At 43.6% G+C, this 16,529-nt stretch overlaps 1 protein-coding gene across 4 annotated transcripts in view; it reads left to right on the top strand.

Moving 5' to 3' along the window:
* The window catches only part of CAPN9 (calpain 9), a 37,506-nt gene that overhangs the window by 12,099 nt on the left and 8,878 nt on the right, over positions 1 to 16,529 (top strand). For 3 of the 4 annotated variants that reach the window (XM_065057732.1, XM_021296193.2, XM_065057730.1), the window contains 12 exons: positions 1,959 to 2,028; positions 2,489 to 2,607; positions 3,189 to 3,322; positions 3,912 to 4,080; positions 5,635 to 5,718; positions 5,972 to 6,057; positions 7,852 to 7,929; positions 12,026 to 12,186; positions 12,894 to 13,051; positions 13,696 to 13,904; positions 14,555 to 14,591; positions 15,999 to 16,079. In XM_065057732.1, the coding sequence (XP_064913804.1) occupies positions 1,959 to 2,028; positions 2,489 to 2,607; positions 3,189 to 3,322; positions 3,912 to 4,080; positions 5,635 to 5,718; positions 5,972 to 6,057; positions 7,852 to 7,929; positions 12,026 to 12,186; positions 12,894 to 13,051; positions 13,696 to 13,904; positions 14,555 to 14,591; positions 15,999 to 16,079 (1,386 nt within the window). The remainder of the gene's footprint in view (positions 1 to 1,958; positions 2,029 to 2,488; positions 2,608 to 3,188; positions 3,323 to 3,911; positions 4,081 to 5,634; positions 5,719 to 5,971; positions 6,058 to 7,851; positions 7,930 to 12,025; positions 12,187 to 12,893; positions 13,052 to 13,695; positions 13,905 to 14,554; positions 14,592 to 15,998; positions 16,080 to 16,529) is intronic. The other variant, XM_065057731.1, reaches the window with a different exon arrangement.

The following is a 16,529-nucleotide window of genomic DNA, read 5'->3' as shown; positions in this document are numbered from 1 at the left end:
TGGAAAGGGTTGTCAGGCATTGGAACAGGCTGCCCAGGGAAGTGGTGGAGTCATCAATCCTGGAGGTGTTTAAAAGACTTATAGATGAGGTTCTTAGGGTCATGGTGTAGTGCCAGGGTTAGGTTACAATTGTACTCAATGGTCTTGAGGATCTCTTCCAACAAAAATGATTCTCTGATTCTGTGATTCTGTGATTACACCATCCAGCCTGAAAATCCCTTTAAAATTAATATTATTTTTACAACATCCACTCAAAAACTGTAGCGTCATTTTCTTTTGTGTAGCAGAGAATGTGGCACAAGTCCAGTCAAAATCCTTTCAAGTCCTTCTTATTGATTTTTTAAATTATGTATTGTTTGCTTTAGACATAGGAGATGGGAGAAAATGTTTTTCCACATCAGTTATAGAGCTGTGTAGCAAGCAATGAGCCATGAATCTAATGTTCAGACCCATGTCAGTGGAAAGGTTTTTCATCTCATCCCTTGCTAACACAGAGTTTCTTGGTAACAGTTAAATACAGCTTTTGCCATGAGAATTATGTTCCCCGAGAGCAGTGATGCTGAAACAAGGCGTGTTATTAAAGATCAGCTATTTTATCAGCTGATGTTATCTTTATGTCTAAAGACAATGAGCTGCATTTTTTATTGCTCGCACCCAGTCCCCACGAGACTGGGTGTATTTAACAAGCAGGCGGGCCAGGTAAGGAGGAGCTGCTGTTTGATTTCCCTTTGCTCCACGCACTGGGGACACGAGGTGCCGTGGTACCTCCTCCCCCGGGGCACCTGTGGCTGAGGCATGACCAGGCTGCCACCTCCTCCCCAGCAAAGGCAAACAAAAAGTATGCAAACCAGCTTCCTCCTGAATATTGCCTCTGCAGGGTGAGCTTCACATGAGCAGTGTGGGTTCAGCGGGGACCATGTCCTCCTCCAGCGGTGGCCGACAGCAGATGCTTCAGCAATGAGTGCAGGAAGCTCAACAAAACTGCCATTATCCCGCCCTGATGGCCTCACAAGATACAGTGATACAAACCAAAAGCAGCACAGTTTCCTTCTAGGCAAATACAGGCAATAAATAATTGGATGTGTTCATCTGTTTTTCCCCATTTTAATATTTTTTTTTTTAAGTTTTTGTTGTTTATGTAGGGTCTACTTCATGCAATAAGATATCAGGGCAGACTGATTAACTACAGGCATATTCCTCTACTAATATATTAGATACCCTTTTCCTACCTTTTCTATTCGATTCAATAAATTGCATTCAATTTACAGTTCAAGGGAAAGGGGTGAAAAGAAGGGAAAACCTACCACATTTATTGGTTTACCACTGTAATTTTTCTGTCTAGCTGTGGCGCTAGTAATTGAACTAAAACAATCAAACGAATGCTTGAGAATTGCTTTAATGCCACCATGAGCACCCATTCCTCTGACATCTGAGCACACAAGGGTGGGTAGTGTTAGCTCCTCCTGAAAACTAACTCAGTAAAACAAACAAGACTGCAGTCTACCTTTATTGTTTGCTTACTTGAGCAGGAAATGGTCTCATGGTTGTCAGACACTGTATGTTCCAGGTATTACCTACAGACAAATAAAGGGCTTAATAGTGCATTTAAAGGTAAATTGCCCATTTTAGTTTTTTCCAGCCTTGGGAAAAAGAGAACAAACAAACAACTTTAGCCATTGAGATTCTGGATGAGCATGTGCTAGGATATTTTTAAAATTGCCTACAAGATGAATAAAGAATGCCAGACTCTCATTAGCAGCCAACTAATTATGAAAAAATGAGCATAGTTGATTTTTTAATTGCTCTACATTATAACTAATTAGCAAAGATTCCCCACCTAGTTTCTGATAATACAGTTCACGTGGCACACACCTTGTCATGTGTCTGGGCTCAGAGTGATGGTGATACTTTCCTGGCACATTCTAATTAATTTCTGCGTCTCTCTCCCACTTTCCCAGGACATTGTCAAAGACCCCAAGTTTATCCTTGGAGGAGCCACAAGAACTGACATTTGCCAGGGCGACCTTGGTGAGTCATTCCCCCTGGGTGGACCCATTCATGCCTACACCCCATGGGGAGCAGCAGGAATATCCCTGCGTGCAAGGAGATGTTGTCCCTGCTGAGCTGGCGGGAGCAGTGAAGCTGAGGGCGGTGCCCATGCTCACCTTGCCCACAGCCACCTCTTTGGTAGCACACTTCCATCCATGCCAGGGACCATCCTGGTGCAGTGGGATTCAAGATCAGGGCAGCACCGCCACATGAGGTTACTGTGAACCCAGGGAGCCTTTAGTCCACCAGCACCTCCAAACTGCAGCACAGTGTGCCCTGGCCAGGCAGAGACACGCTTCCTGGAGACACACCGGCTGTCTTTCACATTTCAAGAGGGGTAGCAGCTAACTGCCATAACATCTCTTCTGGCCTCTACACCAGCTTCTTCTCCTCCTGAAGGGAAGAAAATTAGTTTTTTTACCTCCTTCTCAATTCACAGGTGACTGTTGGCTATTAGCAGCCATAGCTTCTCTTACACTGAATGAAAAAACGCTAGCAAGAGTGGTGCCACTGGATCAAAATTTTGGGCCAGATTATGCTGGAATATTTCACTTCCAGGTAAGATGCACTTTTGACATACCATGAACACATTTCTGAGAAGTTGGTCACTACACATCATGGTCTATTTTGCAGTGGGCTTGCTGGTTATTGCAGAAGAGACACTGAAAAAACAGCTTACACTGTTTTTCGTGTTTTGAGGAACAACCTAGAGGGCTATGTCAGCTTCCCACAGGCACACACATAGCCACTTCTGCTCTGTGAAGACATATAAGGCTTTAGAAATTATTTCACATTTTCCCAAGCACATAAGTCCCACTTAGGATGTAAGGCTTAGGATGTATGTCTTAAAGGTGTCTTGAACCACATGGTGACCAATTCTGTAGCTATATGAGTGACATTATTCAGACAAGGAGCTACAGTACAGCTCTACATTTTTAATCTTAGTCTTTTCTTAAGATATACTATGCTTCCTTCAGAGCAGCTTCTCATGGTACAGTGGGAAAGAATGATTTACACATGACTTCTAATCAAGCCTGTGATAGTCACTAACTTACAATTAGAAGTGCTGGGACAACAGAGTCCTACCCTCAGGAAATGACATGCTGTCAGCAAACTCATGCCACATCCTTTCTAAATAGTTTTGGCAGCACAATGAGTGGCTGGATGTTGTGATTGATGACCGATTACCCACCTTCAACGGCCGGCTGGTTTTCCTGCACTCAGCTGAACACAATGAATTCTGGAGTGCTTTACTAGAGAAAGCCTATGCCAAGTAAGTCTCATTGCACATACATGATTTGCTATTTGTACATACATTATTCACAATGTGTACATATATTATTCACAACTCAAGTGAGCAGCTTCTATCCAGTATTTTTTGTTGTTTGTGGTGGGGTTTTTTGCATTTGCTGCTGCCCTGATCTAAAGATGTTATGTCCAGCTTCCAGCACATTGCTAGATACAACCCTAGCTGATAGCAACAGAGTTGGATCAAAGCCTGAATCCTGCCATTTGTGTCTCTGCTGAGACCTCAATTGATGATTCTGGCTAACTGTGTATTTTAAAATAATTCAGCAGGTAGCAAGCTACTGACAGGCAGTGATATTCAGCCCTTGCCAACCTGACAACTGGCACTAAAGAAAGAAAAGCCCCAGGCTTTGAGGATACGGAGAAATTAATGAATTAAAAATGCAATTAAAAAGGAAAGCAGAATGATCCAAATATATCCTGGGTACATTCTGGGATGCTTCTTTTGAGTTCAGTTCCATTGCTGCAATTTCACACACATGTGAGAAAGTTATCGAACATGGGTATCTTCAAAGTTTTGAAAGGATGTCTCATGGTCAGCATGTGTTTTCCAGGCTGAACGGCAGCTACGAGGCTCTGAAAGGAGGCAGTACAATAGAAGCCATGGAGGATTTCACGGGGGGCGTAGGAGAAATGTATGAGGTCAAAAAGGCTCCCGACAATTTCTATGAAATCCTAGAGAAAGCTCTGAAAAGGTGCTCAATGGTGGGCTGCTCTATTGATGTAAGTAAGAAACGGGGTCTGAATTTTTCAATTTAGTTTTGTGGTTTCTGTGTTAAAAACCCTACTTTTTAAGACTGGTTAAATGAATGACAAGTAGATGGGTATGCATTTAACTCTGCAAATAATAGCTGTGAAGTAATAGATATGTAATATCAATGTAGTCCTTAGTACACTTGCTTAAAAGAAAAAAAAAAGATTCACCACTTGCAGCAGGTGAAGGCCACTGTATTTAAGGCAAAAACGACACAAATATGAGCACTCAGTGAGAGTGAATTGATTTCCTGGCTTATTTGGTCACTTAACATTAAAATTTACCATAGTTTTTGAGGATTTACTGGTTCCAGAAACTATAACATTGACTTTTTTTCAGCACAGAATTCTGTAACACCATCTGTGGGGACTTGAGAGACTCAAGATGATTTTCAGAATCCATGTGTTTGTAAACAAGGGCTGGGGCTCAGAGTAGGTCAGGTTTATCCCTCCAGAGACTGAAACCTCCACCTTTCCCAGAGAAAATGTTGCCGGTGTGTAGCACCTGCACAGGTTACTTACACTGCTCTGCCAGTGTGTCTGATCCAGGGTGAAAGGAGCTGCCCATGTACCCTTGGCTTTCTAGTAAAAAAATGCTTGAGCTGCTCAAAAGAAAGAGTGAAAGCCCTGTTGCTGTTCCTTGTTCACTGTGCTCAGTGGGAAAGGTAGTTCAGGAACAAAAATGTGTCAGGTTTCTCCACCAGCACGAGCAGCTGGGGAAATAGGTTTCAGAGCAAATGAAAAATCCCACGAAGCACAAAATGTTTTGTTTCCCTTTCAGGCAGTTTGTAACAAAAGCAAAAGAATTGCCCAGGCTGGGGTAGAAGGTGGGAGGCTTTTGTGTGCCCTCTACTCAAGAGACTGATTGCTGAACATTTGGCCAGGCTGAAGGAGACCTGTTGTCTAAACCCCATTGCCTACCTGACTACAAGCAGGGCTTTTCCACAAGCTCTCTCTTTTACTCAAGACTGTGCCCTCAACTTTGGGTTCAGTGTTTTCTGGTTTGAGCTTCCCATTCTCTCCTGATGAAGCTTTGCTGCTTGCAAAGACTAATTAAGTATTTATTAAACTAGAGAGAGAATGTGATACTCAGCTGACTGATGGGACCCTCCACTGCTATCACTGCTTCATCAATATCTTCTAACAAGAAATGAAACCATATCAACATCTGATCTCAGTCTGAAAGTACCTTTTCCCATTTGAATGGCACCCATTTCACATTGATTGATTGATTGAGATCCCAGAAATGTAAATAATGTTAATATAAAATCACAGGAGCAAAGAAGGTATTTCAGCCTGGAAACACCTTATTTTCCCTCTGAGTGAACAATGCTAAAAAAAAAATCCTTTCCTCAAAGGGCACAATTGCACTATCACTGTCTGCATCAGGCAGAAATACAAGTTCCTTGTTCATAGTACTGGTTATCCACTGACTTCCCACCTGATGCTTGGAAAGGACCAAGTGGCACCAATTGTGATCTCTCTCTGAACAGGGAGATTAATATTTTTTTCCCCATATTTCAGACCAGCAGTGCTGCCGAGTCAGAAGCCAGAACCCCCTTTGGCCTTATTAAGGGCCATGCTTACTCCGTGACTGGCATTGATGAGGTATGTTCAGCAGCACAGGCAAGGAGAGACCAGGGGAAAATATAAGGGAGGGTCCCCCAGCCTCAGGTGATGCGGGGAGTTATCCTGCGGAAGTTACCCAGATTCCCACCTATCCTTCCCTCCTACGTCTCCTGTCGCAGTCCATACCTTTTGCCCAGCTGTTACAGCAGCTTGCCCAGCCTTTGCAACCTGGAGAAGACCTGCTTCCCAGCTACTGACACTTGATATTTTCTCTATTTTCCTTCTTCCCCAGGTGTGCTATCGAGGACAGAAAGTGCAGCTCATAAGGATAAGGAATCCTTGGGGACAGGTCGAGTGGAATGGCCCTTGGAGTGACAAGTGTGTGTTCTGTCCTATATGCCCTGGCCTTGCAAAGGTCAAATCCCACCTACTGCTCCACAGATTCCTGCAGCCCCACCTATTCTGCAGAACACTAAATCAAGGGTTTATACATGCATAACAGTGTTACTGCCATATTAGACCTCACCCTTAGTATTTTCAAAGCCACTCAATTAAGGAGACACTGTCAAGGTTATTTAGCCCCCAAAAATCTAGCATTAACAAAAATCATTAATTAATATAAATGGGCTAAGTTAATTTTAAGACACTCCCAATTGGAAAAATTATCAATTTGTTGGGTTTTAAATTTTTCTGCAAGCCTCTTGCTGTATGTAGTACTTGTAACACAGCACCCATTCTTTGTCCTACTTCAGATAAGCTCAAAACAAATATTATATTACCCCCTCTAAGTAGCTTATGAGTGTCTAGTTGCATTTACTCTTCCGGGTTTCTGAACATATCAGGAACGGGAGGTAACCTTGCAGGTTATATATGACCATTAGATGTGACCCTCTTCATGTTGTCTACACCAAAGTTGTGGAAGGACACAAAAACACATCAGGACTGGTTTGAAAAGCAGTCTGCTTTTACTACCAAAGGAAGGTAAATGCAGAGCAAAAAATACAAAAAGAAAAAATTGTATAGTAAAAAAAAACACTATGTTTCCCCCCAACCTACACTTTTAAATATATATATTTGCATATATACATGGCTTCATTTTTTGTTTCACTTTCTTCTACTAAGCTTTTCTTATTCACACAGATATAGGCTGGCCCTTTAAAATTGCTGAGACACATAGTCATCTGTAGGACCACTTTGAATGTCCCTGTCCTTAACATGACATAGAAATAAATGAAATATTTCCAGGTCACCTGGGATCCTTTATTATCTTGAAAAAGAAAAATGTGGATAATTGGCATTTATAACGAGTGATTAAATCTAAAAAAAAATAGAGAGTTTAAGATTAGGACAGGCACCTGGCAATTCAGGCTGCTTATTGAATAGGCCTTTGCAAAGCAGAGCTCTGGTGGTGCTCTTGGGAGGTTCTCTGGAGCTCAAGATACAGAGGGACTTGCAGGTCAATACAGGAATCTGTATTAACATTTTGCGGTGGTTCCTGGAATTAAAAACCTCAATACAAGGTGTCTGCTAGTCCATGTTTATTGTGTCAGATTGGAAATGCAGTAGAGCATTTCCAGTTTTAACAAAAAGCTTTAGCAGGTTTTTGTTTGGTCTTCACCTACTACAGCTGGAACTGTTAGGGTGAATGAAAAGAAGGCAAAGACTTTGCCCCAGTTACTTCAGCAAATCCCTCTGTACAGGCCAAGGAGCCTGTTTGGTTCCCATTGACTCAATTTTGGAGAAATGTCTGGCCCTAAATTACTGACAAACCTAAAAGAGGAGATGGTGCTACAGATGAAAAACAGATTTAAGGAGGGATGTGATCTACTGAAATCTTGAGGTTTACTGGTAGGCCTATTATACCCAGTCTCAACACATGACAGCAACCCCAGCTCTGAGTGCAGGGAATATGTCACGCAGGACTGTTGTGGAAAAGCTGTGGGATCTTTGGCCCTGTCCTGCTTCCAGCTACAATAGTTGGGTCTCTGCTACCATGTGTAGTAACAGCAGGGTTCAGGAAACATCCTAAAGGCATTTGTGTTTGTGTGTGCTGCTCAGATAAAACACATCTGGAAGAAGAACAGCCTGCTGCTGTGTCCAACCAGTCGTTCTGAGCCAGGGAAAATTAATTGCCACATACTCATAGTGAAGCTTGGGTTTGTTCTCTTGCAGCTCTCCGGAATGGCATTTGGTCAGCCCATCGGAGCAGAAACGCCTATCTCAGGCAGCATTGGATGATGGAGAGTTCTGGTAAGCCGCAGGACATTGCAGGGTGTGTCTCTACTCAGAAATCAAGGTGCAAGTGGCCAAAATGAGTGATAAAGGAGAAATCTCTGAGTGAAGAAATGTTCGGTTTCCTCCTAGGACAGTGCAGGCAGAACGCTCACTCGGTTTTCTGTGGGTTTTTTTGTGTGTACACATGTCTATTTTAATAACAAAAACCTTTTTAAAAGTCAGCTTAGTTAATGACATTAGCATATTTCAAATACTGTGTGTCTGCCATGAATGTAACACCCTTTAAATCCTTACCATGAGCAAAGGCAGGCTTGGCAGAAGGGAGCATTGTATTGCACTCTATCACCCATGAAATGCCTTCAGGGTTGATTCTAGGAATACAGTGGGAGGGAAGGGAGCCCTGAGAAGCAACACTATGTGTTACAGAAAGTAAAAGAACACCAAGATATGTGTGAAATGATGGAAAGGTTTAAGAAAAGATCAAATGAAAAAAAAAAGTGGTGGAGATTGCTTTTGAAATGTGAAGCGTTCTTCCTGCCAAATTCACGATCTCAGACAGAGCAGATGGCTGACTTGCACATGTTTCCTCCCCATATCAAGCATGCGATGTGCTACTGACAATGTGTGTGGTCACATTTTCTAGGGCCAGATGCTCACGTCTTTTGCACAGAGGTAAATGTAGAGTAGTATGCTGTGGGATTATTCCAGATTTTTCCTGCAAGTTAAACCAAAATTCACTTTTAGGCCCGAAAAGTGATTTGAAATAGACAATGTAGCATGTTAGGTCACATAAAAAGATTTGTCCCAAACTTTGATACCTCTGGGGGGATGTAGGTCCAGTGGCTGATCCAGTACTTTGGTATTTTTACATAGGATATTTTGAGTTATTTTGCTATTGACATTGCAAATGCATTAGGGCATTTCCAGTTTTTCCAAAAAGCTTTTGTGGTTTGGGGTTTTTTTGTCTCTTTTTGATCTGACAACATCTGGAGCTTATGGGGTAAATGAAAAGGAGACAAAGTCTTGACCTGGAACCCGAGGTACTCAAGCAAGTCTCTCAGTGCAGGGCATGACTTAAAGCCTGACTGTGTAATGGAGATATGCAAGTGTGCAAATAGTCATCAAATGAGGCATGAAATTAATGAAAAAGTCATCTGTCCAGCAGACCTAAGCTGATAGCTAAGTAAGTCCTCAGAAGGCAAATAAAAATTAATGAGGTTGAGCATATCCAGACAAATGTTGGCCTTCCTCATCCAGCATCTCAGCCATTCAGAGCAGAAAGAAAAGCCACTGGGTCTGAAATTTTTGCTGAAGGACTTAAGTGGACAAAAATCATATGCAGAAGATACAAAATGCTTCCAAAACCAGACAGGCAAGTTTGATACCAGCTAAACCCAGTCCATTAGATTTACTTTTCTTAATGCTTTTTGGCTAGTGTGCATCTCCCTAAGAAGTGTTTGCCCCTTTGCCCCCTCTAAGCCACACCTTTACAGTTTCTCCATCAGGCTTCATATACAGACTGCATGAGCAATGAATGTGATGTATCCCTAAAGACATTAACATGATCAGATGAGGGAAGAGTTGAACATAGCTGCTACCTTCCAGCTTTCAGTTTGCTTCTACTGTGGTCCTTGCTGATGCATTTTAGCTGAGGAGATGGAGGCTGAGCTGTAGTCCTGCTTCTGCAGCTGAGGCCTTTCAAATGGTCTGTTCACCACTCCTGGTGATGATTTGGCTTGCCTCCCTGGAAAACTGGGGTAATCTTTATGAGGTGCTTTGAAACCTGCTGCTAGAAATAGTGAGTAGTGAAGTAACTAGGTCCTTGAGAGTTCAAAACGTGTTCTCTGTGACACACATTATCTTCAGGCTTAGCAAATAACATAAGATGCAACGGGGCTTTTCTCCTGTTCACCATGACTGGTTTCTGCTGAAGTAGAGTTAATAGTAAGTTTTACAGTCAGCCAGCTCTTTGTACATAGTTTTTAAATGTGTCTGGAAGCTGAAAAGGAGCCCAGAATACCTACTATGGTCTCATGAACAATTTCTGTAACTGTGCTGCGGGTTTTGGACCCAGCTTATTCCATGTGCTGACTGCACACAGAGCAATGGTCTTTTCTCCAAACCAGGCTCATTTCTATCAAATGAAGGAGAAGAGGAAGAAAAAGAAATGTATCTGTTTATTCTCATATATTGTGTTAAGTTTCATCCCAGGTGGAACAGGAAGGCTAGGGGAAAGGGTAGTGCAGGGGGGGAAATTAGGTCAAAAACTACAGAACAGTTAAAGCAAAGTAAGTGTCATGTCACCCTAGTCTCTTCCTTCCTAAAATAAGAGGGTCAGACTCTTCTCTTGCCTTCACCAGTACAAATCCAGGACAGCCCTAGGGCAGTCAGAACAGATGTTGATTCTTAGGAGCCAAATCTGATCTGTAAAGTGCAACTTCTTCATCTGCATTGCAGCACATTTCCAAAGAGCCCAAAATTGCATAGTGTGGCCAGAAAGCTGAGCCACTTGAAGACAGATTTTGCTATGCTGCCTCTGCTCCCATGTACTGAGCATCAAAGTGAGAATAAGCAGTGCCTAGGGCTAACAGTATGTGGGAAGAGCCAACAAAGAGGAGGACAGAGCTCAGGAAAGCAAACGCTGCTGTTTCTTCACACACTAAAACCAAGTTGTAAAATGGCCCATAGAAAGTGTGAATTAACACCACCACAGATATCTGTTTCTTATGCAGCCAAAAAATGGAGCTAGCTGTCTCCAGTGAGCTACAGGCTAGTCCCAGAGGGCTATCTGGGTCCTATCTGCCACTGATGCAGATAAATGTGTGGTCTCCAAGAGCTTTTACTCTCCTGCCACTCCATTTTGTTGTGGTATGTCAGCCACTGGAGGACAAAGATACAGAAGTTCATGTTAGAGAGGAGATAGATAGTCATTCAGAGCAGAGGACACATCTGGATGCTAAATTGCCTTCAGGAAGGTCTAACACCTCTGCCCTTTTACAGAGGGAGGTTCAGCCTACTGAGGCTACCCTCAGTTTTAGGGCATTTGAACATCCTGTCCTTGCAGTGCCCACTATCAAAGCTCCTGCCAAAAATCTTCCCTGCTCTGTTCCCTTTGCCCAGGGCTGCGCACCATGGCCACATGGGTGCCTGGCTCTGGCTGTCCCTTGTCTTGGTTGTTTGCTCAGTCCTGAACACCAGCTTCCTTGGCCAGCAGGTCTGTCGGTATCTTTTTGCCCTTTTACTTGCTAGATAATATCACATGGTTTATCTGCCTCTCAGCATGCTGAGCAGGCTGTGTTGAACCAGCACAGCCCAGCAACAAAAAAATACCTGCATTGTGGCATTTGCTTCCTTCTTCTCATGGCCATATACGTGTGTTCACCTTGGGCATAAAATAGATATAGTTCAATCTACATGACAGAGTAGCAGGCAGCTGTGTTCATACCACCTTCAAGGGCAGATTGGAGCTGTTACTGAAGTCCAAACACGTTTGTCCCTCATGTTTGGTGTATGTTTCAGCTAGGACAAGGTCCCAAGCACCCATAAAGGAAGGGAGGGTGAACAGCTTGAGCCCAGGCACCTTAGCAGAGGCCAAAATATGACTTTAACTGCAGTGCAGACAGGCTGGACACACCATGGCTTGGCTAATCCATCACCATGTTTCCCTTGTAGTACTGTCATGCTGGTGTTGACCAGACAGCTGATTTGTAGGCAGATTTGTCTCCTGCACAGATAACTGCCGTCCTTTGGCTCTCCAGCAACATAGAGGTGAAATACCTCTTTCCACAGTAAGTTTCGTGCCAGCGTTACTTCTTTGCACCTTATATTCCAGTGTAACTGAATAAAATCAATGGAGTTATCGAGTAAAAAGAAAAGTGTAAAAAATCTCAGAATTAGACCCAGACAATAGGGTTGCCTGTGGTTTACACCACAGTGAGCAAGAGCTGGTTTCTCCCCTGGTGTACATCAGCATATCTCCATGGTCACTGAAGCTATGGAGATCCACACAAGCTGGAGATCTGGTCCTGGGACAGTGGCAAGTAAGTACTTCTGCAGGGCATCTGTCACTGAAGTGAATGACTGACTGTTCCTTCCCATGTCTTTTACTCAGGATGAAATTTGAAGACTTCAAAGTGCATTTTGACAAGGTTGAGATCTGCAACCTGACTCCAGATGCCCTGGAAGACAGCACAGCCCACAAATGGGAGGTGACCATCCACCAAGGAAGCTGGGTACGGGGATCCACTGCAGGAGGATGCAGGAATTTTCTAGGTAAATACATACTGCTTTGAAAATGAGAAGCAGGCACCGAAGTCCTTACCCACCCTCTCCTGTTACCCTATAGCCAGAATTGTGAGTGCAGGCCAGACCAGCTAAGCCTCAGCTAGCAGGAACCAACCAAAGGGACAAAAGTTCATATGGTTCCACTTGAGATTTGGCAGTAAAAGAGCTGCTTTCTTTGCTCTCAAGTTCATTGGATCTGATTTGCCTCTAATTTACAGTTGCACGAGCAGGACCAGCTCAAATAAAAGTCACCTGAACTGCAGCAGTAAGGGTAAAATGAGACAAAAGTACAGCTCAGCCAGCATGTTTATGTGGCTCTGAAGTAGCACATGGATCTCAACTGTGTTACTCCAGACTGGCACCAGCACTATGGGATCATTGTAGCTAGGTACTTTTAACAAAATCCCATCTGACAACTTTATTTAAACCATAGTAACTTAATAAAATATCAGGCCTAAAATCTTTCCTATACCTAGTTCCATGAAGGACTTTGGGATTTGGCTTATTTTCTGCAGAGTTTAGTGGAAAGAAGCATGACCATGACAGCTAATGGAAAAATTAAATTTGAGCAAAACCTCAGCTTAAATGTCTTTTTTGTCTTTTTTTTTTTTTTTTTTTTTTTTTTTTTTAGTAGTTGTAGTGGTGGTATTATTATCCTGAGGCAAGAAACTCTCTGGTGTTCTTTATATTGGCAGAGACTTTCTGGACAAATCCACAAATCAAGCTGCATTTGACAGAGAAAGACGATGGGCAAGATGACTGCACATTCATAGCAGCACTGATGCAAAAGGATCGCCGTAAACTCAAGAAGTTTGGTGCTGAAATGCTAACCATTGGCTATTCTATTTATGAGGTACTTTATGCTTTTACAGCACGCAGCAACCATACTATCAGTATCAGCATCTTTCTCTGGTTTTGTACCCCTGCCAGTCATCACATATTTTTAAAGCTCATGCTTTTAAAATAATTTGCTCAGTTACACCAAGGCCCATCGAGAATTTTGACTTGGTTGGGTTGGAGTCCTCTCAGAGGAGGATTTAGGAGTCCCTGTGTGGCCATGGGTTCCCAGGACAGACTCCTCGGCCCCATGATTCTGTCATCCCCCGCCCAGCTCCCGGGGATGGGATGTTGATCCTTTTGACCCTCTTGGGGCTCATCACACACAGAGGTGCCTGTCCATGAGTGATGCTGGGCGTGGCAAATCTGTTGTCACCACTCTGTGACACCCTATCTGGGATGGTGATATTTAATGGCAGGGAATGTTTAAGTGGGAAGGCAATGTTCCAGTGTCCTCTTAGATTGCCTTCTGGGTGGGAAAGATTGCCATCAAGTGGGAGCTAGGTCGCTGCAAGCATCCAGGTGAAGGGATGAGATTCAGGGTCACAGCCAGGGGACAAGCTTATGCCGAGCAAGGTTTGACTGCATGATTGGGAAAGGGGCAAGCATGGCCCCAGCACACCATGGCCAGTGCAGCACTGCTTTCATTTCCACCCTTAGAGCCCCAGCAGAGATGGACACCTCGGCAAAGACTTCTTCAGGTACCACCCCTCCAAGGCCAGGAGTAAAACCTACATTAATTTAAGGGAAGTATCCAACCGATTCAAGCTGCCACCAGGCGATTACATTCTTATTCCAACCACGTTTGAGCCGCACCAAGAGGCAGATTTCTGCCTGAGAATTTTCTCCGAGAAGAAGGCTGTCACTGAGTAAGTCAGCAGTCAGTCCCAGGCCCTTCACCGCTCACCCACATGTGGGGTCAGTGGCTCCCTGGGAGGATCTGGCTGTGGGATCCTCAGCCCTATGGCAGAGCCCTAGCATAGGAATTGCCTAGTTTTTCTGGGTTGGGTTGGGTTTTTTTTGCATTTGACCATTTTCACTAAACCTGACTTTTTTTGGAGAGGAGTTTAGGAGGTGGGGAAAGAGGGCTTGCCATGGAGAATCCTCTGGAAGCTTGGCAAAGAAGAGTTGCTAGCTGCTTGATAATGTCCAGTTGTCACCTGTGACTGCATCAGTGTTTGTTTCCTCTCAAAGTTTGTACAAACGACAATTTTATATTTTAAAAGGGGTATTGAGGAAAAAGTGTGTGCACAATGAATAAAGACTGAGATTAATTCTATAGCAGATAGCATGTACAGCTGTGCCCTCCCTGAGTCCTGATTAAAGTCTGTTTTAAGGGCTTATGCCAAAATTTAAACAGTGCAAAAATTGGATTGTCTGATGAATTTTACCTAAACTTAACCTGTTCAGTAAAAAGTGCAGTTTTATCATTCACCTCTGGAAAATATAATGAGCAAGTTTCCACCCCAAGCAGATGTTGAATATCTTCAGATACCAAATGAGGTTTTGTTTTCTCCAGGGATCTAGATGAAAACGTTGCCATTGATCTCCCTGAGGTAAGTCTACAGAGTTAAAACAGCAAGAGAATAGCTCAGCAGAAGCCGGTACATGCTGCTTTTACTGTCTTTGGCTAAAACACATTCATTTCACAGGAATGTTACACAATTGCCAGCTTTGTGTATGTGACTGAAATAGTCAGTTCTGCTGAATATGGTAAAAGAGCTGTAACAATCAAAATCATAATTGTTATGCTTCTGCATCCACTTCAAGGCAGTCAGCATCAGCCAGCAGCAGAGGCGGGTATCAGCTGCCGCGGGTGTGCTGAAAGATCACCTGTTAACATCAGGGAGGCACATGGCCATTCACATCTTCTAAAATTCTATTTGTTATGAAAAAATAAAAGGCAAGAGAATGTCCACATACCTACATTCATTTTGCATACAAATATCCTTATTTTACTTATCAATATCTGCAGGATTTGGGAGAGAATGCCTGATACACACATGTGCCTACTGAAACGATTACATTACTTTTGTTTCTGAATGGCCTGGTCTGCCTGCTGAGCACTATTTGCAGTCGAGTCTGAGTCAGCTCCTGTTTAAGTGTATCCTTGCAAATAAGCTGTTGATTGTGGTGTGCCTTCCCATGGAAACAAGCTAAGCCAAGATCTCGTGTCCCTGTTTAGTAAACTCTCCTACAGGGACCAGCTAACAAGTGTGTCTTCATTTCTGGGATCTGAGGCCATGATCAGTAGCAAAGTAAATCTGTCCACCTGTCCCAGTACCACTAAGGGGCTGCATCCAAACCTGAGCAGAAAGAAGTGAGGCAGCCATGTTTTATCTTCTGCAGGTAGAGAAAACAAACCCGACTCTTTGCTTCCTGTGCCATTGCCTTCTTTTTCCCCATTTTTTTGTCACAAGAACTCCTCCCTCTTTACATGGTCACCCCAACTATGGCAGTGTCTCTACAGTGCAGCATCTCTCTGCTCATCAGTGTAGACTGAAGCCTGGAATCCACACCCCTGCAGCTGGCTGAAAGTGCTTCCAGGGCTCAGAATGGCTCTGGGTAATGTGACAAAGTGCAGCTGACTCTGGTTCTTGCTCTCAAGAGGGGCAAGATGTCCCTGGATGATGCCACTAGAAATTGCTCAGTGGAGCTGTGGTTGTTCAAGGACTGGGGAAGCAGAGTGGTGCAGGGCAGGTGTTTTCCAGGATGGGTGCTTTTGGTTTTGAGATAGCCAAGGCAATGGCACACTACGCAATCGCCCAGGTGAGGAAATGAGGGGTGAAAATCCCTTTGGGCAGCTATTATAGATGGTTGGTAGGCCTCCAGTCTAGCAATGCTCAGGAGCATGTGCACCCTTATTTTAAGATGTACTATGGTCCCCTGATGCACAGAGGGGCTGGGTGCAGGAGAAATGTCATGTTTTACAGTTCTTATAACTTGTGTGGTTGATGTTGCAGCCTCCAAACCCAACCCCAAGCTCACAGGAAACTGAAGAAGAAAAGCAGTTCCGGGCACTGTTTGAGCAGATTGCAGGAAAGGTGAGTTCAAAACCTTTGTGGGTCATAGCAAGATGTAGAAAGAGGGGAGACGCTTCTACTCCCACGCAGGGCCGGGTGAAATGAAAATGTTGGATTTGGGGAGGGGTATACTTAGTTGTAGTGTGTTGTTTGGGCACCAGATGTCACCATGCATTATGTCTAGATGGAGAAAGGTGCAGTCCCTGGTGAGCAAGCAGGAGAACCAAAGACAGAACTCCAAGTCTGAGAGAGCCTACCTAGTTCAGTGTCCAGCTGCAGTTTATTTTTCTTTGAATCAATGGTTCCTGCTTGAGATCTCCTTCAGAGAGCCTTATGCACAGCAGTGCTCTTCTATTTTGCCAACCCTTTAGTTTTTAGCCTTTTCTGGGTTTTGTGTGGTTCTCTTTTCCTGAGTTGCAGTAAAGTACATATGGGTGATGTTTGTGTTTTCTGAGGTTTTTCGTATGTCTG

This window comes from Columba livia, chromosome 3 (assembly GCF_036013475.1).
Source record: "Columba livia isolate bColLiv1 breed racing homer chromosome 3, bColLiv1.pat.W.v2, whole genome shotgun sequence".
NCBI classification, from domain to species: domain Eukaryota; kingdom Metazoa; phylum Chordata; class Aves; order Columbiformes; family Columbidae; genus Columba; species Columba livia.
Note: the sequence above shows the minus strand (reverse complement) of the source record. Positions and strands in the feature narration are given on the sequence as shown.